This window comes from Talpa europaea, assembly GCF_964194135.1.
Source record: "Talpa europaea genome assembly, chromosome: 2".
Lineage (NCBI taxonomy): Eukaryota > Metazoa > Chordata > Mammalia > Eulipotyphla > Talpidae > Talpa > Talpa europaea.
The window spans coordinates 93,128,523-93,152,725 of record NC_140068.1 but is presented as its reverse complement, the minus strand read 5'-3'; the positions used below and the strand labels follow the sequence as shown (position 1 = coordinate 93,152,725).

At 48.0% G+C, this 24,203-nt stretch overlaps 1 protein-coding gene across 3 annotated transcripts; it reads left to right on the top strand.

Annotated features, from left to right (window-relative positions):
• Positions 1–22,587: 22,587 nt before the first annotated feature.
• LOC311167538 (hydroxyacylglutathione hydrolase, mitochondrial-like) lies at positions 22,588–23,734 on the top strand (the record flags this gene model as incomplete). 3 transcript variants are annotated; one of them, XM_084228625.1, is made up of 2 exons in its annotated part: positions 22,588–23,238; positions 23,341–23,734. In XM_084228625.1, 2 exons carry the CDS (start codon positions 22,588–22,590, stop codon positions 23,515–23,517), a joined length of 828 nt encoding a protein of 275 aa, XP_084084751.1. In that variant the 3' UTR covers positions 23,518–23,734. The 3 variants fall into 3 exon arrangements, with proteins under 3 accessions (XP_084084751.1, XP_084084752.1, XP_084084750.1); XM_084228626.1 differs by having other exon boundaries at positions 22,588–23,022; positions 23,132–23,493; XM_084228624.1 differs by having other exon boundaries at positions 22,588–23,734.
• Positions 23,735–24,203: the final 469 nt, after the last annotated feature.

Below are 24,203 nucleotides of genomic sequence, written 5' to 3'. Positions count from 1 at the left end.
CTGCATAATGAAGAGACTGGTTGTTTGTTTTAGGATCAATGGCAGTTCTATCTATCAATGCATCCTATGTACCCCAAAACTTATGGTTTAAATCACAAGCAGTTCACTTGGACGCAATGCCGTAGTTGAGAATTCAGGCAGGTTACAGCAGGGACATCTTATCTCTGATCCATGTGGCAACATCTCCTGAGACTTATTGTCCATGACCTCTTCATTGGCAAGTCAGATGCTTCTTAGGAGAGGGCTGGCTAGAATGGCTGGATTGGCTGGCCTGGGCCATTTATTTAGTTTTCTTTGTTCTCCTTCAGGTAGTCTCAGGAACTTTTCCTCTCTGTGGGGCTTTTCCAGGTGGTAGCCATTTCTGAAAGGTAGCTGGACTCTTATGTTCAAGTTCAAGGCTCACAAAAATTTGAACTGGAAGCTGCCAGGCAGTGTGTAACTAGTTTTGGAGGAGGAAAAAAAAAAAGGAAGGGAGGAAGGGAAGGAGGGAGATTTGTACTATTTACCAATTTCCAGGTTGTAAATATTTCCACCAAGACTAATTGCAAGCTACCAATTGAAGTCAATCAGTTCATAAAATTCCTGAAAATTTAAAACAATTAGCTCTTGCAAGCCACTGCAAGCCAGCTCCGGCACACTAGGGCTGCCAGGTCTTCTCAAGGATAAGGCCAGAAATTGGCCCAAGATCACTTCTCCCATATACTAATGTCCTCAGGCCAGCCCAGAATCACATGGGAAGGGAGTCCCCAAGCTGTGATTGCTGCAGATGTGCACACTGTTACCCAAGTAAGAGTACCAGGGACAACAGCACTGATCACTGCGATTATTACAGTGTGCCTGCAGGGACCGGATATGCGGACCAAGCAGTTTGCAAATATTACCCCTTTTCAGCCCGCTGAGAACGTGAGGACCCTGAGGCCAGAGAGGGTGGCAAAGTGTGTAAGTCTCAGATCCTAGCTGCTTCCAGAAGCAAGGCTTCTCCACTGCAGGAGGGTAGGGGCATTTACAATCATTGGATGTTATTAGGGATGTTGGGTGGAATGGGGAGCACAGGAAATTGATTCTTTTTTTTTTTTTTAAAGATTTCTTTATTTATTTATACAAGCACTGGGTACAGTCAGAAGTGCAGGAGGGTGAGTGGATTCACCAGAGCCAGAGTGGGGAACAGAACAGACAGACTGATGAAATACACTGCTGAGGGGAGCAGCGGGCAGCAGGAGAGGTCTGCCGCGCCATGTGGGACCCTCGCCGGTGGCCGGGGATCGAACCTGCTCTGCAGGGGCTGCAGGCAGCCTCACAGCCCAGCGCTCAACCGCTGTGCCACCAGGGGAGGTCCAGGAAATTGATTCTTAACATTAAACGAATGATCATCAAATCTGGGAGTGGGGTGGAGATGACATGAATGAACATGAAGAGGAAGGGCAAAGAGAGAACAAACTCACCAAAATCCACAAATATTGACAGCACAGCCATTGAGCTCTTACTGTGTGCTAGGGACTCTGTGCCTCATTTAATCCTTACAAGCCCAAGTGAGAGCTCAATTATCATCCCTGTTTTACCTAAGAGGGAACAGGCTCAGAGAAGTTAGGTGGTGTGTCAGCCTAGCAGAATGCCACAGCTTGGACACTTTAAACAACCGAAATTTATTTTCTGACACATATGAAGGCTGAAGTTTCCAGATAAGGGTGCCAGTAGGGTAGGTTGTAGTGAGACATCTCTCCCTGGTGCAGACTGTTGTCTTCTCACTGTGTCCTTGGTTGGCCTTTCTTCTGCGTGCCCATGGAATGAGAGAGAAAGATGTGGTCTCTCCTCCTCCTCTTAAAATACACCAATCCCAGCAGATCGGGGCCCCACCCTTGTGACTTCATTTAACTCTAATTACCTCCTTAAACATCCTATGTTTGTGTGCTCCATTGCACAGAAAAGGCTAAGAATCCCCTTTCAAAGGCAAGAAAGAGGCAGAGCTCTGCTGGCATGTGGTACCCCAAGAGGGGTACTGGCTGAGAGAAGGCACAGGACCAGTTTCAGTGAGCTCCTGGGGACAGATTGGGGGGCATGGGATCTTAGCTATTTCTTGTCCTCAAGACCAGTGCCATCACCCTAGAGCTCCCCATCCTCATCAGGATCCATGAAGCTGACAAGGACCAAGACTTCTGACCTGTGGACACTGGTCACCAAAAAGGAAGAACTGATGCCAAAGGCAAGTTAGTCTCCCTTTAATCCCTCTGACTGCACCCCGGCCTTCTCCGCCCCCCCTTCCCTGCCATGTGTGGGCAGGCTGGGCATCGCTGGGAGCCAGGTGCTTGCTGCACCGAGAGGCAATTTATGAACTGTGGGTATTTTGTCTGTTTACTTGAAAGCACAAAAATTTGTCACTTGTGTGGGTAATTTGCTGCTAATTATGAGCTTACAATCTGCAGATAGGAAAATCAGGGCCAACGTGTGCTTCTTGAGGAAGAGGAAAATTACCCCAAGTACTGTGTAATTATACACTTAGCAGGCACAGCACTCCCAGCCCTCACCCTTCCCACGGAGGGCTGACGGTGCAGGGGGAGTTTGCATACATGCCCACTGAGATGCCCTCCTGGGGAGGGGAGCACCCACCTGCTGCCCCGGGCCCGTGACAGTGGGACACTTGGTCTCATCCCTTTCCTCCTCTGTCGGGCAAAGGAGAAAGATGAGGAGAAAGGACTTAGGCACCTCCAGTCTGAGTCAGGAGACATGACCTCTGCTTTCGAGGGTTTCCAAGTGCAGTGGAGAAGAAATAGTCAATACTTCAGGAAGACGCCAGTCAAATGGAGGGTACACAATTCCTCTCTTCAGGATTCAGAATGCCTCCCCACCAGAATGGTCTGACATCGGATCAGAGACCAAATTGTGCCCAAGCCATCAGGGAGTGCTGGGTCAGATGGAAAGGTACAGCTCTTGCCCTTGAGGGTCCCCACATCTGATGAAAAGGGAGCACGCTCTAAGGAAGGCAGAGGCCCTGGCCTTGGAAACACTCCATTTAACGGGGATGTGGGGGGAAGAAGGCACAGTCCTACCTCCCAGGGATCCAGTTCTGATGGAAAGAGACATAGTTGCTGTCTCAGGACTGATGAGAGACAAGCCCTTGCCTAAGAGACCCTGGTCTGATGGTGGAATCAAGCCCCTGCACTCTACTGGATGGAGAGACATTGCCCCTAATTTCTGGTTGTCCCTGAGCAACTTTCTGTCCATCTCCATGTAAAAGGAGCAACTTGACACTGAGACTCAGGTTAACCTGTTAGTCACCCTACCCAGCTCTGGAAGGCGTATCCCCACCCCAAAGCCTTCCTGGAGGTACACCCAGCACCCTCTCCTCCAGGACCCTCACACCTGCACATTCTCTCAAGCCATGCCTCTGATGGCGAGTTAGGAGGTGATCCCTGAAAAATCCCTCTCCCTTCTCCTTTTCCTGATCCCTTTTATTTGCTGGCCTAAATCATTCATGACTTTCAATAAAGCCCTCGGTGGCCCCCTCCCAGACCCCCGCAGAAAATATTATTTAACAGAAAGGTGACAGTTATGTAATTTAGTCTCAGTCTCCATTATTGATGAATTTGACCATGAAATATTTAGGCTTCTCCGTGTTCTGCTGCTGTGGGGCTGACAGTAACAGTGTCACATTCCAGTTTATCCTCATGGAAGACATGGCAATCAAGAGCACCCTGCCTCACCCACCCAAGGCCACATCCCACCGCTCAGCACAAAGCCTCGCTCCCCCACTTCTCTCTCCACCCAGCACTGACAGTGAGGGTTCTGTTGTTCCTCAGGGATCCTCCTTCTCCACCAACAAATTGAATTCAAGAAATCTGAGACACTGGGAAGGAGGGAAGAAAGCATTATGTCTTGTATATCTAGAAGAGTGGACACTGTGTTAACTTGTTTAATTCTGCCACCAAGGCACTATAGGGTAGGTATTTTTAAAAATCCATTTGCATTTGAGCAAATAGAGGCTCAGAGAGGTTAAGACAGTTCCCCAAGGTCACGCAGCTAGCTAGTCTCAGATAGAGATGAAATGAACACTGATTTATCTTGCAAGCCTCTGCTCTTTCCACTCACCATGGTGGAAGTAGACTCCTAGAAAACAGATTGTGCCAGAAGACACAGCTCAGTTATTATTACATACACATTTGGTGACTCCCAGCCCATGCTCTTTCTGTTTCGGATCATAGTCTTTAACTGGCAATTCTGGATGGAGTGGGGGCAAGAGAGGAGAAGTAAGAGAAGACAAGGTTCTCGTTCTCCAAGGATTTCCAGCCTGATGGGAGAGTCAGTATCCTTCAGGAGCTGACATTACTGGCAGTAAGTCACAGCCAGTTCTGCCGGTCCAAGCAGACATAGAGCTACAAACAGGAAAACAGACTTGAGCGTGATCTTCCTGCCCTAGAAGCTGGAGGGAAGGACTTTGGGTGTTTTAACATAGGCACAACCCTCCAGGCTGCTCTGTCTCCCCCTGAGGGTGCTGTGCCCCTGAAAAATCACTGCGAAGACCTCTTCCTCCCAGCTCTGCAGGTTGACTATTTGTCTGTCTGTCCCTGGTTTCATATGATTGATGAGCAGTTATGGTGAGATGTTAAAATATGCATTAGACTAATTGCATGCTAATTAAACAGACGAGGCCATTATGGCTGCTCAGGGGTCCATCTGTGCTCTGGGGCATCCCAGGGCGCTGCCAGGGCTGGGGGCCTCAAGACATTGAGGACTCAGCCTGGCAGAGGGATGGACAAGGTGACCCTCAGAGGGAGCTGAATGGTTGTCTGGCTAAAGAGGGCTGGCAAGTGGGGTTGGCAGGCATTTCAATACAAGGAGAGCTTTCTAAAGACCATCTATTAAAGGAGGGTAGTAAGCTCCCTGTTGTTGGAGTTAAGCAAGCAGATAAATGAGAATTTTGTGGAGGGAAGGGTGAATGAATTTTGAGGTTGCTTACTTTAGCAAGATTCTGGGTTCCTGCGATATAGGACAAGCTCCTCTCTGCATTCCTATCTCTCCTCCGGTCATCCCTCACAAGCAGAGGCACCTTTTCCCCTTGGGGAAGGCTTGGGTGGGGAAGCCTGTCCAGGGAGCAGGGACAAATGTGAGATCTGCTTCTTCCAATCAAGCAAGGACATGTAGAATACGCCCTGGGGGCCACAGAGCTCTGGGAGGGGCGAACAGGGATCCATAAAACACCCCCACTTCTCAGCCCTGCTCCTGTCCCTGCAGGAAAGAGGTTTCCGCCAGGATTTGGGGATGGGCTCGTTTCATTTCATCGTCTGGCGCCTCATGTGTAAATATTTCATATCCCCATTGAATATTTTGGGATGATTATGAATTCTTGATGTGATAAGAACCTTGGTATGTATGAGATGCAGTCGACTGCCGGGAGGGGAGACACAGGGGAGGGCAAGTCAGATAAATCATTACATACCCCAAGCCCAGAGTGAAACAGCCAACACCCTCACCCCCTCACCCCCTAGCCATCCTCTGCTGCCAACCCCACGCCACCCAATTTCCCACCTACCTACCCTGCACATGCCAGCACTCACCAGCACACATGGCCCCACACTCCACCCACATGGCAACCTCGTAGCCCCCACACGTCAATGGCACAGGACTAGTTCTCCAGCCACATGCAGGCTGCCCATTTACTCTCTGGCCCTGGAACTCATCGTCATCTTCACCATCACCCCATCCTCACTCCCAGAGGAACAAAACAGCCGGCATCACCCATGAGACCAGAAGGACAGGGATAATGACCTCGAGGAACTATGGCAGAGTGAGGGAAATGCCTTTCCCAAGGGCTCATAGAGCCAAAACAACTCTTAGGCAGTAGAAAGTTCTCATTTCCTGGTGTAAAGAAAAAAATCTCATATTTGGTAATTAAAATGACCAGTCCATTAAGGGGAGGGGGCAAGTGGGGGTGCAGAGTAATAAGACTGGCTCTGTGTTGGTGACTGAGCTGAGCAATGGTGCCGGGGGCCGTTGGCAGTATTTCTCAGGCCACGTAGGATCGTGTTTGAAAATCCCCACACTCAAGCTTGTTTTGGTTGTTTTCTTAGCCCGGTGTATGCATTGCCATTATATAAATTGAAAGCTTCTCCCTGGCTGTCCACCCCAAGTGGGACCTGACTCTGGCCAGCCCCCTGTTATGGGAAAGGGGCGGGACATGTTTTCACTTACTTCTATCCCCTCCCTCACTCACCAGGCCACTTCTGGCCCTCCGGATTGGGGGGTAGGGGCGGTGAAGAGAAAAAGTTTGGCTTGCCTGGTCCTACTCTAGCAGAAATCTTCCTGAGCCTGGCACGTATACAAACTGCCTCTTCCTTTCATGGGGTCTTCATGAGTTCTTTGAAGACACCCCATTCCCAACTCACTTCTTACCTGTCATCACTCCCTGACATGGTGTGGCACTCTCCAGCTGTCATTTCATCTGCCCTCAAACTCTGGGCATCTGCTGGTTCACCCCTTTGGAAAGAAGACAAGCCAATCCTAGCTGGCTCCCAGAAACTCTCAGCATCCTGTGTCCCTATAAAGACTGACTTATCTGCTATCAAAGCAGGGGATCCACAGCAGCCCCTGACATTTTAGGGTTCCCAGGTACAAGTCCTAAAGCCAGGCTCTATCTCCCACCCTCCACATATGGGAAGCTCACCAATAGCTCTGTCCTTCTGACCTCCAGCTCCCTCAGCCTCCCAAGCTCTCTGATGGCCTGAAGGTGAAGAAAGGGCAGTGAAGAAAGGCCTGTGGCAGTGATCTTGCACCTCATTTTGGATATGGACTAGTGGGTCCAATGTTGACATTGGAGCCTCAACTGAGACAGAAATGGCACCACTTAACATGGTGTTGCCCCATGATCTACTGCACAGAAAGTGACTCGTGTCCTTAGAGAGAGACAGGAAGCATTCTGGGAGGTCAAAGCATTCTGGGAGGCAGAGAGCAGCGAAGGCTTTGTGGTGGAAGTGGCAACTGAAGTGTGATAGCACTTCAATTTGGTGGATGAGGAAGGCAGAGGAGGGAGGCCCCGCAGGAGGAAAAGGGTAAAAAATCATTAAAGGTGGGAACTGGAAGAACATGACTCAGGATGCAATTCAAAGATCTACTATGCTCAATGCCAGCACCAGCAAAGGAAGGGGGATATGGTGGATGGGGTGGGGAAGTGGGTGCTCTGGGCTTGTTCACAGAAGGCCTTCCAAGTGAAGAAGTATGGCTTTCACTAAGGAATTCCATTGCTTTATTGGGGATCATCTTAGGTGGGCTCCCTGAAAGCAGAGCCTGAGATAGGTATTCAAGTGGTGTGATTATTGAGGGAAACTCTCAGGAGAAAGGGAGGGGAAAGCAGGAAAGGGCAGGGGAAGACAGGAGCAGGGAGTAGTCTCTGCTTAGAATCTGGCTTCAGCCTGACACCCAGGAAGCACTGGACAATGAATTACACCACAGACTTAGGCCTCCTTTGAGGCAAGAGGGCTGGCCTTTTGTATCTCTGCATTAGTCAGCCATTGGCCGTGGGCTGCCCCTGGTTGGGACATAACCTTCTAGAAAAGATAACTCCCATTGACACAGAGCGATTCTCCAAGGAAGGAACAGCTATGAGTTATGATCAGTCAGCTCTCACAGCGGTTGGGGATAAGCCCACCTGCCAGGGAAGGGAGCCTCGCTGGGCTATCAGCAGGGGCCCTGGTGAAAGTTGTTTTGGGTTTTAGCTGTGGGCATTGGGGATACCACACCACAGCTGTATTGCAGAAAGTCCTTTATTGAATCTTACGTGAGATGGATTGGAGAAGAGTTTATAAAAGCCCAGAATGAAGGCCTAAACTAAGAAACTTGCAGGGGAGAGGGTGTAGAAAGGCAGATAAATGGGGCAAAAGAGTAGATGTTGGTGATGATTTGCCCAGGAATGAATGAGGATGAAGTTCAGCTTTTTTCAGCCTGGGTGAAGGGCACCTGCAAGGGAAATGAGCTTGAGAAAGAAGGGGGTTATCTCTGGGGCATACTGAGTTGGAGGTACCAATAGACCATTGTGTGGTTTCCCAGGGAGCTACCATAAACTCATAGTCCTGGAGGCTAGAAGTTCAAAATTAAGGTGTCAGCAGGGCCATGCTCCCTCTGGAGGCTTGGGAGAAGAATCCTTCCTTGCCTGTTCTGAACCTCTGGTGTCTGTGGGCCATCCTTCATGCTCCTTGATTTGTAGTTCCATCACTCCAATCTCTGCCTCTGGCCACACACGGCCTTCTCCCTATGTCTGTGTCCAAAATTCTCTCTTCTTGTAAGGACCCCAGTTGTTGGATTTAGGACCTGTCCTCATCCAGTAGCGATAATATCTACAAAGATCCTGTCTTAACGGGTCATATTTACAGGTACCCTCAGTCTATCATTTTTAGGGTACACAATTCAACTAATTTTTTAAAATTTATTTATGCATATAAGAACTGGAGTACAGGCCAGAGGTACAGGGGGTTAGCGGATTCACCAGAGACAGAGTGGGGAACAGAGCAGGCAGACTGACTGAAATGCACTGCTGAGGGGAGCAGCAGGCGAGTCAGGAGAGGTCTGCTGTGCCATGTGGGTAGCTCCCTGGCCAGGGGATCAAACTCTTGCTGCAGAGGCTGCGGACAGCATCACAGTGCTGTGCTTAACCCCTTGTGCCACCAGGGAGGCCCCAAATTCAATTTATAACAACCATCCAGGAGGAAATGCCTAATGAGCACATGAGAATGGGAGTTTAGAGTTGAAAATTACATTTTCAGAACAAACAGCTCTGCAGATGGCTCCAGACTGGGCCAAGAAGGACAGAGTCTTATATTCTGTTCTCTCTAATCTGCATGGGGTTCCGCAGGATAGTGTGAAAGCTGGCAGTGAGAAGAGGGGAGAGGCTCTGTGATATTGCACATCCAGCTGGAGAAATTCTAAGATGAGAATGTTGAGGGAGGGAGACTGAGGAAGGATAGAACAATCTCTTTGGGGTTCAGTGAGGTGGGTGTTCAGGATGAGCATGGGAGCATACTCCTCCTGATTTGGAGGGAAAACCTCAAATAGCTCCCCCAGCCAAAGCCCGAAATGCCCACCATTTTGGTACATTTTGTGTCTAGAATGTTATCTTCAGCAGACTCTCATTTCAAAGTGGTATCTTTGAGATAGATCATATAACATGCCAAACCCTGTTCTAGGTGCTGGGGGTACTAAGGATAACAAAGGCAACATGCCTGCCTCCGTGGGGCTGATGTTCTAGTAGGACCATATATATGACTCACGTTTTAATGAAAAATCACTATCCATGTTCCAGAGTCTGGAACCATAGATGATCCAGAGAGCCCTCAGAGAATGAGACACAGATCAAGTCAGTTGTGACCTGGTAATGTAGGAGATACTTAGAGTTCACAAAAGAGCCAGGCTGGGAGTCAGGAGGCTCACTGGTAATAGATGCAACATCTTGGACAAGCTACTTGCCCTTGCTGGTAAAGTACAAGGCCTGGACTAGGTAATGTGTTAGGTGTATTCCAGTTCTAATCTTCCCCAGGCCTAGGAGTCATTTGACAACTTCCTATCCAGTCCACTCCTCCCCATCCTCATTCTACTCGTTCAAAGCCCTTGAATCTATCTCCTGGACTCTTTTTCCCTCCCTGAGATCACAGATGCCTCCAGAATTAGATGATTCCCTCTCCCAGATGCCAAACTCTATGCTTTAAGAGGTAAGGTCATGGATTGACTGTCAAGACCTCTTTCTCCTCCAGAGAAAGGTCTTAGGCCTGACTAAATCTCCAAGAAGACAGCTCCCCCAGATCCTGCCAGTGAGCTCAGATGTGTACGATCTGTTGGAAGCCACCTCTAGCCCCTGCTTTATTAGATGGTGAGGGGGGTCTCACCTTTATTATATGGGGGGATTCCCCCCTTCATTAAATGGGGGAAATCTCACTCCACCATCTTGCCCACCCATTCCTTCATCTACAAACTGCCTTCTTAGACTTCTTGTACCTTCCAAGTCTGGCCTAGTCATTTATTGAAAGATGCTGAAGATGGAAGGAACCCAAGGGATTGTCTTATCCAAATGCTCATTTTCTGTGAGGAGACAGAGTTCACAGCAGTTGAGTGGCCTGATAGAGTCACTTAGACACTGGCCTGGTTCACTTCCAAAACTCTATAATAAAGCTTTGGTCTCAGTCCCAGGTTTGGGTGGAGGGGCCTCTTCAGTGTCAGGGAGGATACAGAGTGTCCACTCTAGCTCAGTCTTGGACATGCTGGTCCTTGTTCCCAAGTGAGGGTAAGGGCCTTAGTTATGTATGGGCTAGCCCATACATAACCAATTTATTCAATCTCTCTTGAGCAGGTCCTAGGCCCTTACCTCAATCTACATTATGTTTTCCTTCCCTCATTCTTCTTTATAACAGGTGCTGACTCCTGCAGATTGCACTTGTAAAGGTTCTATGCCAACTGGTTTTCCTGCCAGGTTTGACCAATGGGAGGTTGGAAGGCAAGAGAGGGAGAGCCAGGGTATTTTGTGCCTCATCTCTCTATATACACTTCAAATGGCATTTTCAGCAGATGCTACTTCGTCATGGCTCCAACTCCTGCCTGACAGCCCTACTGTGGTTCCCTTGAGGCCTAATAATTCCTTTCCCATTGGCTTTATGTTACAGGCCCTAGCCCAAAAGAGTGGGCCCTTTGCCCTCTAGGGAAAGAATTCACCAGAGAGCACTAGGTGTAGTTGAACCAGACAAGGCTTTAGGAGAGATTCGTGCATGAGGAAACAAGCACCAGAAAGGAGAATTTAGCCTGACCCCTTAAGGGGAGTTAGGAGAGATTTATTATTATTTTTTTAATTAATTAATTTTTATTTTTTAAACAATATTTGCTTCCCCCCACCCCCTTAGGTGTAATCCCCATAGAGTTTCTTTCCCCAATGCACCCGTGCATCATCACCTCAGTCCCCTGTGCTCCTCCCTTCCTCCCTCTGATCTCTCTCCCTCCTCCCCTGCAGTATGTCTCTGATTTACAATTGTTTTTGCTTTGTTGTATTTTGTACTGTTATTATTTTTTTACACTGATGTCTTATTTGGTTTCCCTATATTCCTGCTATAAGTGAAACCATCCGATATTTTTCTTTTTCCTTCTGGCTTATCTCACTAAGCATAATTCCTTCTAGTTCCATCCATGTTGCTGCGAATGACATGAGTTTATCTTTTTTGATTGCTGAATAATATTCCATTGTGTATATAAACCACATCTTCTTGATCCAGTCATCTATTTTTGGGCATTTGGGTTGTTTCCAGGTTTTACCTATTGTAAATAGTGCTGCAATAAACATAGGGGTACAGGTGCTCTTTTGAATCAATGTTTTTGTGACCTTTGGGTAGATCCCTCGGAGTGAAATTACCAGGTCATATGGTAGCTCCATTTTTAGTAGACCGAGGAAACTAGGAGGAGATATTTAAAGGGTAGGTCCATGAGGCAGGGCAGATGAGAGTAGCATCATAGCTTGTTCTGGGATGGGCTACCCGCAGGCATGTACAAATGGGCTACATCCAGCTGCACACGTGGGCTCTCAGCCTTCTCCCTCCAGGAACTTGTGATATAATCACTAGTTAGGAACTAATTTTTTTGTCTAGCATGGCCCCTCATGGTCAGTGTGGTGGCCAAATTGTTTGGACAGGGTTTGCCAACCCATGATTTAATCCACCTGCTCAAACAGGACTTGGGGCAATTCATCCTGCCAGCTGGCAATTTCTTTTACTTAGATTGTCTAAAAGTAAGGGTTTTGTTTATAGTGTTAGGGTAAGAGCAGTTATCTGTTCTCAATAGTCTCTGAGTCACCTCACCATCCTTTATCTACCTTCTTTTTTTCAATAACTTGTATAATCAATCCCCTATATTAAGTTCCTCCTGTTTGAAACATCTAGAACAGCTTCTGCTTTTCTCTTTGGACTCTGGACTCAGATAGCTTTCTAGTGCTAATATGCTAATATGCAGGGCCTCTCCACGCCAAAGCAATCTGTATTCTACTCTGTGCTTCCCTTCTGACCACAGTTGATTCATTCATTCATTCAGGCAGGCAGTCACCCATTTAATGACTCTTTGAGTCCCTTGCTATGTTCAGGGTTCCTACACTGTGAGACAAGTGTCCCTGGGGCACTCAGTGAACTTTTAACAGGGTGGTCCCCAGGAAAGGGGGAGGTTCCAGGTTTCCTGCCCCACCCAAAAGGAGGGTGGAGCTGAGCAGGGAGAGAAGAAGCTGCAGTGGAGACTGAGGAAGGAAGGAAGCAGGATGGAGAGCAGGAGGAGACCTGGAGGAGGCACATGGAGCCGAGAGACATGTGAAAATACTGCACTTGCCTTTTGGTCATGGACTGGGTGACACAGATGTGGGTGAGAGACCTGTGGGGAGGTGACAATGGCAGTTTTTATCTTAATTGTAATTTTGCTCTTTTCCTTCCAGACTTGTCTGGTTGTTTCTAATCTTTTTCTGTGGGTCCCCACTGAAAAATGCTTTAGACTTGTGGCAGGCTTAGGGGCCTTGCTCTTGGCCAATCCCATTTGGATGGACTTTCACCCACAAGGGGATGGGTAACTTTGGGTGCTTGATTTAGAAACTATCATCTTTGTCTTTCCTGTATTGTTTCCTATTTGTATTAAAGTTCCCTCCCATTAAAGTCCCATATGTTTTGTGTTAATGTGGCGGATGGCAAAACCTATTTAGAGCAGGCAGATTTTGGGGGTCTGGAGTGCCCCTCTCCCTGTCCTGTAGCAAACTCACAGGGCCACTGTGAAATATTTTATGTTTTTAAAGGAATCTCCGCAATTTCTGTTGTATACCATACAAATTGCTACCTTGAGGTACTTTATATTAACACTAAATATTAAGTGCGTTACATTTCCTTTAATATTGTCTTATCTTCATGAAGATAGATTTTCACAAATGTGAAAATCAACATACAACAGGAAATAAGGATGTGGGTGGTGGTGTTCAACCTGATTGCAACTGATTCCAAGAAATTTTGCAGTGCCCAATAGGTACACACATCCTTAGGGGCCTTCCCGGTGGCGCAGCGGTTGAGTGCTGGGTTGCGAAGCTGCCTGCAGCCTCTGCGGCGCCGGTTCGATCCCTGGCTGCTCCCCGGCCACCGGAGGAGGGTCCCACACGGCGCGCAGACCTCTCCTGCCGCCCGCTGCTGCCCTCAGCAGTGTACTTCGGTCCTTCTGCCTGCTCTGCTCCCCGCTCTGGCTCTGGTGAGTTCTCTCGCCCTCCCGCGCTTCTGACTATACCCAGTGCATGTATAAACAAAAACAAACAAACAAATAAATAAATAAAAAAAACATGCCTCTATTAAAAAAAAAAAAGAGAACAATTAAAAGTAGTTTTTCTTTTGAATTTTAAATTTCAAATGGCTACTAAATAGATAAGAGATAAACACGTTATGTTATTTGAATATAATAAATATATACATATAAATATAATGGCTATATTAATAAATGTAAGTGCTAGGTATTTCTTTTGATCTAGGGGCATCACAAAAAATATTAAGCCATTAAGGATGATGTAAACCCAGGATATTTGGGAACCTCTATATCAGAGACAAGGATAGCCACAGTAGAGAATAAGATGAGCTCCCTGATCCTAAGGAGCTCATCATCTAGCATTGTTAAGAAAGAAAATGCAACTGAGTTAATTTTAAAGATCCAGTTGGCTTTATTAAAACATTCATGAATTGAAAAAAATAAAATTCGTGAATTGATAGTATCCTATCTAGAAGGAAGGCACTGAAAAAAGTTACACCAAATGGAAGGTTTTTATAGTCAGAAAGGGTGTGGGATGTAGTCATTAGCATAAGAAAAGAATTACTTCAGGCAAAACTACCTTCCACTAGGGGGAGGCAGGGGATCTTATCACACAGATTACCTCGCTAGTGTTGACTAGGAAACTCCAGACTGGTTGGCTTAAAATTACACTGTGGGAGAGACAGAATCTGCATTTAGGTTAGGTATTAAGTCTGGGTGGATCTGGCATGAACAACTCCATTTTTTAATTGTTTCTTTTTTTTAACAAGGAAAAGGTAAATGTATTCATTATCTTCTGCTGTGTAACAAATTAAGAAGCTTAAAACAACATATATTTCTTACTTCACAGTTTCTGGGGTTCAGAAGCAGCTTATTTAGGTCCTCTGCTTATAGTTCCACCAGGATGTCATCTCAGCATTTTTATTACAGGCTTACTGAGAAAGGTGTGCTTCTAAGCTCCCTCAACTTCCTCCTTCAGGTAGAACTCAAGGTGACTTTTTCATTCCAGTCCAGCAGGGGAGACTCTTAACTTCAGGAAGGCCATTGTCCCTTTTTTAAAGGACATTCATCTAGTAAGGCCAACCCAGGATAATCTTTTTGATTAACTCAATGTCAATTATTTTAGGGCTACAAATCACAGGTCCCACCCACACTTAACTGATGTGACTCATGGAGAGATCATCTAAGGGGGTGTGTGCCACAGCAGGATTTAAGGAATTATAAGGGTGATTGTTACAAAAGAAAAAAGCACAAGATAAGTGAGCATGTTAAACCCCATCTGAGTGAGGTAGGGACAGTCTGATGAACTGAGATCTGAAGGTCAAATAGGAATTAGATAGGCCTTATGTAGAGAAGAATGTTCCAGGAAGATGAAGTGTTATGTGCAAATGCCCTGGGGCCAGAGAAAGCTGAGTACATTAAAGAAATTTAAAGATCAATATGATTGACACAGAGCAGTGGGAGAAGGCTTGGGACTGAAGAGGTTGATATTGCCCAATCCAAGCTCTTGCTTTTTTTGCACTCACCCAGCAGGCAGTTGTTGCTGAAGCTAATACAAGCATCAAATAATCGTAGCCACATAAAAAGCATAAACAGTAGTTACCTCTGTAGGGGTTATTACTAAGAAGGGACACAAGGGTGCCATCTGAGGTGCTGGAAATGTTCTTTCTCTTGCTTTGTATGGTGGTTACATGGATGCATACATTTGTCAAAAGTTATTGACTTAGACTTCAGATTAGGGCACACTGAGGTATATAAGTTATGTCTCATTACAGTGCTGTAAATAAAAACAAATAACCCACAGCCACAGGGTAGGTCCACATGTGCACCTGCTCCAGACTGTGATCCTGGACAGGTACCTCCAAAGCCGTGAAATTAGTCCCTAGGGAGGAGGGGCCTGAAGTGCTCAGAAGATCAATGTGGTCAACGCACTCACTGAGTGCCTTCTCCAGCCCACTTGCAACTGGGTATGAGGAGACTCAACATTGTAGAAGACACTGCCTCTCTGTGAACCCCCAGAGGTTCACAGTCTAGGAGGGGAGACCAACTCCAGAACTAACTGCAATGGACAGCAGAGAGGATTTCTGGTGAGAACTATAGGCAAAGATCTAGGAAGAAATAGTAGATTCCATCTGGGGATCTGAGAAGGTACTTGAAGAGAAAGGCATTTGAATGGGTCTCTGTCAGATGATATCAGAAACTTTTACTTGTTCCCTAATACCCTCCCTCCCTTTCATCTATAGTAGTAAGACTTGTGAGGTCAGATTTTTAGCCAAGTACATCATTCAAAATAAAGGCCAAATTTTCTATTCTTCTCTGATCAATGATATGTAAGTAGAAATAAGACCTGTAAACTCTGGTGGTCTCCCACAAAAGTAGTCACACGTGCCTTCTGTCCTCCTTGCTGTCTAGAGTGCAAAGGTGATGGTTGGAGCTCTAGCTGTCATCTTGGGTTATGAGGATAAGAACCACATCTTTAGGGATGAGATTAGTAAACAGAAATGAGTCTAGGGCCCTGAACTCTTTATGGGCCAGAGCACTATCTAGACTTCTACAAAGAAAGAAATAACTTCTATCTTATTTAAGTCACTATTACTTGGAATTGCTATTATTTGCAGCTCAAACTAATGCTAGGTAGTGAAGTGAGTAGCTAGATGGAAATCAGGAATGGGCCTTCCTGGTTGAGGAACAAATGTATGCAAGTGTCTTGCATGTTTTGGGACAGTTGTCACACCCAGGGTGATGCTTGAGCAGGGTTCAGGAAAAGGGGGTGAATACAGGAAGAAGAGGCAAAAGTTGGTTGGCACCAATCACAGAGATCTCACCTGAGTGATCTGGTTTGGGGTGGGAGAATGGATACGAGAAGAACAAGACACGAGGCAGAATCCCTGTTGAGAGGACTGAGGCTCCAGCCAGGAGGGTGGTCACTGGGGTTGACAAGGAGGCAGTAGAAGGAAGAGACATTCAGGATTGAACTGCCTGGATCCACACACTGTGGTGGGGACTGACACAAGAACCCAAGGTTCTGGACAAAGGAACTAAAAGGGCTGTGGTGCCGGTGGAGGGTTTAGGGATTGCAGAAGGATAATCTAATTTGCAAGAGAAGACTGACAAATTGATACAGACAAATTAAATTAGAGGTTCCCACAGGACAGTGTAGCGAAAATGTCCAGTACCAAGGGGAACTGCTGGCCAGCATCCTTGGAGAAAAATCAGGATGAGGAATAAGGATGGATTTGGGAGTCTGCTTGGTGGCAATCAGGATGTTGAAGACAAAAGATCATACAAGGGGGGAATGTGGTGCCAGAATTGAACTCTGCTGATGATGGAGTCTCAGAGGGGCTGCCTGCATTTAAGAGAAAGACAGGAGGAGCAGGTGGAGGAGGAACCACAAAAGAGGTGGGAGGAGAAGCTCAATGTCAGCAAAGCAGCACAGTGAAAGCTTTGATAAGGAAGGAGATGGATACAGAGTCAATATTATGCTGGGGTGAGGGGGAGTAAGGAGGGGATTAACCCAGCTCCTGCCCACAGAAAGTGGGACCTACCCAAGGTAGGGTCCAGACAGGGGACAACACGTGGAGGTATGAAGAGTAGTCTCACCTTCAGAAACAAAAATATTCTCTTCCATGACTAATCCATCAAGCTGTTTACCCATACCCTCTGCAAACTGGTCAAAGGCAGCTGCCCAAGCATAGAAAACAGCTCAATTCCTTTTACATTAAGTCCATTTTAAAATCATTTTATGAAGCTTATTTTACCTTAATGCAGCTAGTCATAAAGCCTCACCCATTTGACAGAGAAATATTTCTAAATTAACTTCTTGTTATTTCTCACCCTGACAAAAGCTTTTCTGTGACAGGTGTTCCCTGACAATGTGTGCACAGGACAGCTCATTTGCAAGTCAGGAGCGTGAATCCAAATGTGTGGTCTCATGCATGCATGCACATGTGCACACATGGACATGCACACGCTCAAAGTCAGGTCTAGGAACCGATCTGAACTATCACACCCCAATGCGTGATAGTGGGTGTCTTGTTATAAATCTTTGCTTAACGCACTATGTTCCAACCAGGTGGTGAGCTCTTCATGGCCAGGGCCAGTGGCTTCTACCATCTCTTTCTATAGCCCTTACTACCCAGTGGTGTGCCTGGAATCAATTCAGCTGCACAGACATACCCCCACTCTCCACCCCCATGTATAGGGGCACTCAAGGGACCACCTAAACTTTCCCTGAATTGATCCCTCACTTGATTCCACCTTCTGAGGGAGTTAAAACTGGTCCTCCAGTGCCCCTGATTGCCTGCCTGCCCCTTTCCCTCACTCTTGCAGACACTCGGGGAGAGCTGGAGAGAAAGGTATATACTTGATGAGCCAAATAGAACACTCAGGAACCTGAGCTCAGCTGTAAAGCCACAGCATCCCATGGCCATTCTCTGAGTCCCCAAGCATAATTCCATAGGTGACTCACAGGCACTGGACTCGGTAATAACAATCATGTTAATAACCCCCAAGATCTGTCTAAACAGCTCCTGCACCAGCACCTGGAGACTCACCCATCTTGGCCCTCCAGATCCCACAGATGCTTCCCGTCTAGACCTTACAGATTTAAACAGGCAAACAAATGAACACTCCCCAGTTCTATATTAATAATACCCAAGGTCTACGGAGTGCATGTGTCCTAGGACCTACGTGAGCTCATTAAATCCTTCAACAACCCCGTGAGGATAATGCTGTGATGATCTGCATCTCATTTTACAGGTGAAATGATAGAATGTCTGGGACGGGTTTTTAAAAAACTTGAACAAAAAGGACAGGAATGGAGGGTGGAAAAGTGACACAAGATTAGATGAAATGCTGATATTGTTAGTGAACAAGGGAGTGGGCCCAGGGCCCTTCAGTGCGATCCCACCTCTAACAGGCGGGTCAGCCAAGAGTGAACCTGGGGGTCAGCCAGGAGTGAACCAGCCACTGGGCCCTGTGCCATCCACTGGAAATCAGAAAGATGGACTGGGGGCCCCGCTCCCAAGCCTGGGAGAGGGCCCTTGAGACCCTCTTGTCAAGATTGAAAAGAGGACTCCATAGACACTGCAGAGGGCAGGCAAGGAATCAGTGTTTATCGACTAGTGAAAGAGGAAGGAAGGAGAGCTCTGGGGAGACCTCTCCGGGCTTGAGAGAGACTCACCAAGGTGCCTGGACTAGGGGTCTAGACAGGTTTTAGGCCTGAGGTTTGAGAACATAAGAATTCGACTTTATTGGCTGAGAAAACAAGGAGGATAGACTTGGTTAAAATCCATTTATTGTTGTCAGTCATGGGCAGCACAACTGGGTGGACAGCTGGGTGGACATCCAGGGTCGTGACCATCTGCAAGGCGAACATCTCATGGAAGCTGTGTGCTCGCAGCTCATGTGATCCAGTCTGGTTGCAAGACTCCCTTCCCATAGCAGCCAACTTGATAAGCTAAGGAAAGATGACTTGGAAATGATTTAAAAAAAAATTGAGTCAAGAAAATTTATGGCAACAAGTGTCCAGGCCTAGCATCATCAGGTATTTAACCTCTTGTCTACCAGCCTGTAGGAACAGCAAAATTTTGTCCTCGAGTTGTGTCCGGTCCTTGTCCTGGACCCTACCTGTCTTATAGAAACTGGGTGTTAAGCCCATAAGAGGTCATCATTACAATTCTTTCTTCGTGTCTGTTGATTTCCAAAATTAATAATAAATTATAAAAATAAAGCAGCAGAAGTGGCATATAGTAAGTGCTCATTCTGGGCTTATTATGATCTCCTAAGGATTAAATGAGATAATGTACTTAAAGAACCTAGAGTGATTCCTGGCTCCACGAAAGGTCAGGATGTTGGTAGGCCTCTTACCACTGGTGCTACCACCATTATTATGACCTGGAACAGAACCTCTGACGTCTGTATCACCCAATCACCCAGCCCGTCCCTTCCACTCCTACACTGGGACAAACCTGGTCCCACCCACCGCCAGCTCCACCCAGGGCCCACAGGCAGCACAGCCACCACCCATACAATGACCACTGGCTGTTAAGGATTGAGCAAGGACACGTGCCCTGTCTTCCTGGATTCTGGGATCCCCATGTAGAGGCCATACAGGGAGCCAGAGGGAGCATTTCTCCTCTGTCTATCCAGCAAACATTTTTCGAGTCCTTCACGTGGGATCCATGACACTTGCCAGCTCCCGAGGCTGAGGGCTGGCTGGGGTGCAGCAGAGTCCAATGCTAACATGAGGAACTTGACTGCTCAGGGTCCAGGAAGGCTATGAGGCCCCACCCCCACCCCATCCCAGGCCTCCAGAGACACTGACACAGGGAACCCTGGGAGGGCTCCCCTGTGGGCCCCTCCCAACATCCCAGACGCCCACAGCAGAGGGCGCCTCCTTGGGCTCTAATTTTAACCCCGAGGAAGGTGCCAATCGTTCATTTTCAAAGCTGTTTCAAAGTGACTCTGATAAGCAAATTGCTGGCAGCCCTGGCGGGTGATTATTCCTGCATTAATCAGGGGGAAATTATGCCAGTTACTGATTAACTAATTACAGCAATCAGATCGGCTGGGAGAACAGGGCAGGGGGAGGAGGCCGAAGTAAACACAGCCTGGGAAGGGTGAAGGAGGCAATTTGGGTGGGGGCAGAGGGCAGGGACAGGAGGTCTCTTCCTGCCCTTCCTGCCCATATTGCCTCTCCCCAACTGACTGGGTGCCCAGTCTGATGGGGACTTAGTGGGAATTAGTGCTCATCTTGCCCTCAGGAAGAGTGGCCTTCTCCCAGCCTTTTCCAAGTTCCTTATCTTCTGGAAGCACAGGTTCTGGCCTTTGGGAGGCCCCTTCCTGGTAAAGAAGGCTGAGGTTATACTGCTGTCCAACCCCACCCATCTGAGAGAGGAGACTAGGGAAAGAGTCAGGGCTTAGCCATGGAGACACAGTCTCAGAAGCAGAGAAACATGTGGCAACATGTGACTCCCTGGCATGGAAGCCAGGCCTTTGAACACAGTACCCAGGAGTCACCTGGTCTACCTCGTAACAGGTCACCTGCCTCTGCTCACTGGTTTCCCCCACGCCGGAAAGGAAAAAATAAACCTTGGGCCGGCCTCCCAGCCCTCAGCTTACAGAGCCCAACATCCACCTCAGAAGACAACTAGAAGAGCTTTCCTGAATCTTCTTAGTCCCTACCTCCTACCTCCCAGATGCTTCCACTCTTTGTCTGAGGTGTGCACGTGGGAGAGATCAGCACTTGATCCTGGTGCAATGGTTTTCTGGCTGCCACTTGATCCAGGAGATGTCGCTGAACTAGACTCTGCAGACTCTGGACACAGAAGAAGCCAGAGGAAGAAAAGCTATTTTTCTCCCCATGGCCTATAATCGTGGAGAGGGATGGGACACTTGATGCCCTGTTACTACTCAGCATCCCTGGGGGAGCTACTGCTAGTGTATATGTGCACACGGTGTGTGTGTGTGTGTGTGTGTGTGTGTGTGTGTTTTACAGTTAGAGTTATCTATAGGCTAGATTTAAAGGATTCCCTCACCTAGACCAGAATCTTGCTCCTCCTCATGGAAAGTCTTTGTGTGACCCTCCCCAGAGTTCAAGATGATTTCTCTGCGTGGGGTGGCAGACCCAGGGAATGAGTACCCAGGTATCGGCTTCCCAGCCAAAGGCTGTAGGGGTCTCCTACCGAGGTGAGTACTGAATGGTACTGGGGGTCACCTTCCTTTGGTACTTGTTCTCTTCAGAGTCCTAGAGAGCTGCATCTATTCAGTGCCCCTACCCCATCCCCAGAAGGGGACCCAAGACCTGTGTGTAAAGAACGTCAGAACTGATCACTGGGAAGGGAACCAGAGCCAATGGCAAAGGCACAGTATAGACCCTGGAGGCCTGGGAGGAGCAGCGGGAGGACACACTGGAAGGTATGACCAGTGCAATCGAATTACTGTCCTCCTTCTTCCCATTCTTGCAGCCTCTATGGCAGGGTTGGTAGGAGGATAATCTGGAGCTGACCTGACCTATCCTGGACCTGGCCATGGAACTGGGCAGAGTATATGGGCACTGTGACTCTCCCTAACTGGAGGAGAGCTAAAGAGAGGAAGAAGATGGAAAGGTTCTAGCCCCAGACACTGCATAGTCAACAATCACTACCATTTATCGAGTGCTTACTGCGTGCTTACTATACAGGTAGCATAAGCTCCAATTTATAGATGGGAAAACCATCTATAAAGAGACTTTAGAAATTAGGTAATTCACCCTAGTGTTATTACTAGAACCCCGGCCTACCTGACTACACAGTATTGCCACCCTCTCCTGTAAAAGGGGAATGATAGTAGTGACCTCATAGGTTAATGTGAAGATTGACAGAGACAGTGCTTCCGGGGAGCATCTGGCACATTCGTTCAGGACCTGCTGTGTAACAAGCGCTGTTGTGAGTGCCAGAGGATATGAACAAATGAGTGGCCGTCCCTGCCCTTGAGGAGCTCCTGCAAGGGGAGAGTGGGCAGACAGGAGATAAGCCAGCAGATGGCACAGTGTGCTCTAAAAGACGGCGGAAGGCAGCAGAGAAGTGCCCCACTCAGGGCAAGGAGAGGAGATGTCTCCTACAAAATGACTTTTGAGGGGCATCTGTAAAGGTGAATTGGGCATTTCAAGAAGAGGAACCAGAACTTACAAAATCACAGAAGTGGGGAGCCCATGGGGAAAAGTGGGAAGAACAGTGTGGCCACAGCAAGGGTGCAGAACATCCGGGGATCTGCAAAGTGTCATCTGAGAATAGTTCAAACTGGCCAAGCAACGCGGAAGTATAGTAAGTAAAATAAAAGTTAATATTTAACTACTCCCCATGGCCTTTTCCAAACTCCTTCCCTAGAGTGTTCAATACAAAAAAATTTTTTTCCTTCCTCTGGGCAGAGACAGTTAGTTGTCCTCCACATCCACACTCTGTTTCCTCAAAGACTTTTTGCTGGGCATATGGCCACTGGAATGAAGACTACATTTCCCAGCCTCCTTTGCAGCTAAGGCTGACTATGGGACTAGGTTCTAATGTAACCAAAATGAACCTATGAGCCTTTAAGGACATGACCTTTTGGGGTAGGGGGGCATGCCACTCTTGGTGCCTTCCTCCTTCCTATTGGTTGAAATGCTGATGTGACGGTTGATGCTAATGCAGCCATCTTATGCTATGAGGTAACTTTGGGCTATTCATGGTGGATACAGGAAACATGCAGTAGAGTTACTTACCGTTCCAGCCCTGAGCCCCTAACATCTAGGGCTTCAAGTGTAAACATTACCTTGTTTAAGATACTATTGTTGGCCCGGTCATGGTGCTGGGCCGCGGGCTGCTCAGCAGCCGCAGCCTCGCCGCGCTGGGAGCCGCCTGCGCCGGCCTGGGCGCGGGTCCAGCCCTGCTGGGACGCCTGCTCCAGCACATGGAAGCGAGGAAGAGCCTGACCGTGGCACAGGGCGCCATGAAGGTCGAGCTGCTGCCGGCGCTGACCGACAACTACATGTACCTGATCATCGACACCGACTCCAGGGAGGCCGCCGTGGTGGACCCTGTGCAGCCCCAGAAGGTCGTGGAGACGGTGAGAAAGCAGGGCGTGAAGCTGACCACGGTGCTCACCACCCACCACCACTGGGACCATGCTGGCGGGAACGAGAAGCTGGTCAAGCTGGAGCCAGGGCTGAAGGTGTATGGGGGCGATGACCGGATCGGGGCCCTGACCCACAAGGCCACGCACCTGCTCACCCTGCAGGTGGGGTCTCTGAGCGTCAAGTGCCTGTCCACGCCCTGCCACACCTCGGGCCACATCTGCTACCTCGTGAGCAAGCCCGGCAGCGCCGAGCCCCCCGCCGTGTTCACAGGCGACACCTTGTTTGTGGCGGGCTGCGGGAAGTTCTACGAAGGGACGGCGGACCAGATGCACAAGGCCCTCCTCCAGGTGCTGGGCCGGCTCCCTCCAGACACGAGAGTGTACTGCGGCCACGAGTACACCGTCAGCAACCTCCAGTTCGCGCGCCACGTGGAGCCCAACAACACCGCCGTGCGGGAGAAGCTGGCCTGGGCCAAGGAGAAGCACGGCGTCGGGGAGCCCACGGTGCCCTCCACCATCGCCGAGGAGTTCACCTACAACCCCTTCATGCGGGTGAGGGAGAAGACGGTGCAGCAGCACGCCGGGGAGTCGGACCCCGTGGCGGCCATGCGCTGCATCCGCCGCGAGAAGGACCGCTTCAAGGCGCCCTCCGACTGAGGCGCTGCCCTGGCCGCCTGCGCGCGCACTGTGGGGCGCCCCAGTCTTAGGTAACTGACATCCAGCGAGGAGTGCGCGCATTTCCTTGGTTCCATTTTAAATTAACTTCGAGCTCTCAAAAAAAAAAAAAAAAGATGCTATTGTTTCCGTGTTCTTTTTTCTGTTATTCACAGCCAAAGCTAATTCTTTCACCCCTCCATGTGCTTTTCCTTACCTACTCCCCAAATACAAGCATATACAGATTTATTTTACATGGAATCCAAATACAAACTGATTTTTTTCATTTGCAACTTTCCAAGTCAAAAATTAGGTCTACTTCCTTTTAAGAGTTGCATAATATTCCAAAATTAGATGATAATTTATTCAACCATTTCTCCTATTTGTGGGCATTTAAGTTTCCCTTTTTTCTACTGCTATCAGCAATGTGGCAATAGATATCAAGTACAAGGTTTTTAGGAGTTAGTGGTTTTCTTTCAATTTTGTTTTTATTTTTTTCTGTTGGATAAATTCTGCAAAAACAGGCCTGCGTCAGGGTTTAGGTATGACACGGAGGCCATATCTGCTCCTGAGCCCTGAGCGGCAAGGGTAGAATAGAAGGCCCTTTATCTGGGTGACTTCATAGTCTAGAAAGTCCCTCCTCTTCCTCTCCTCCAGAGGTTCTGTTTTTATCAGGATACAAGTATTTT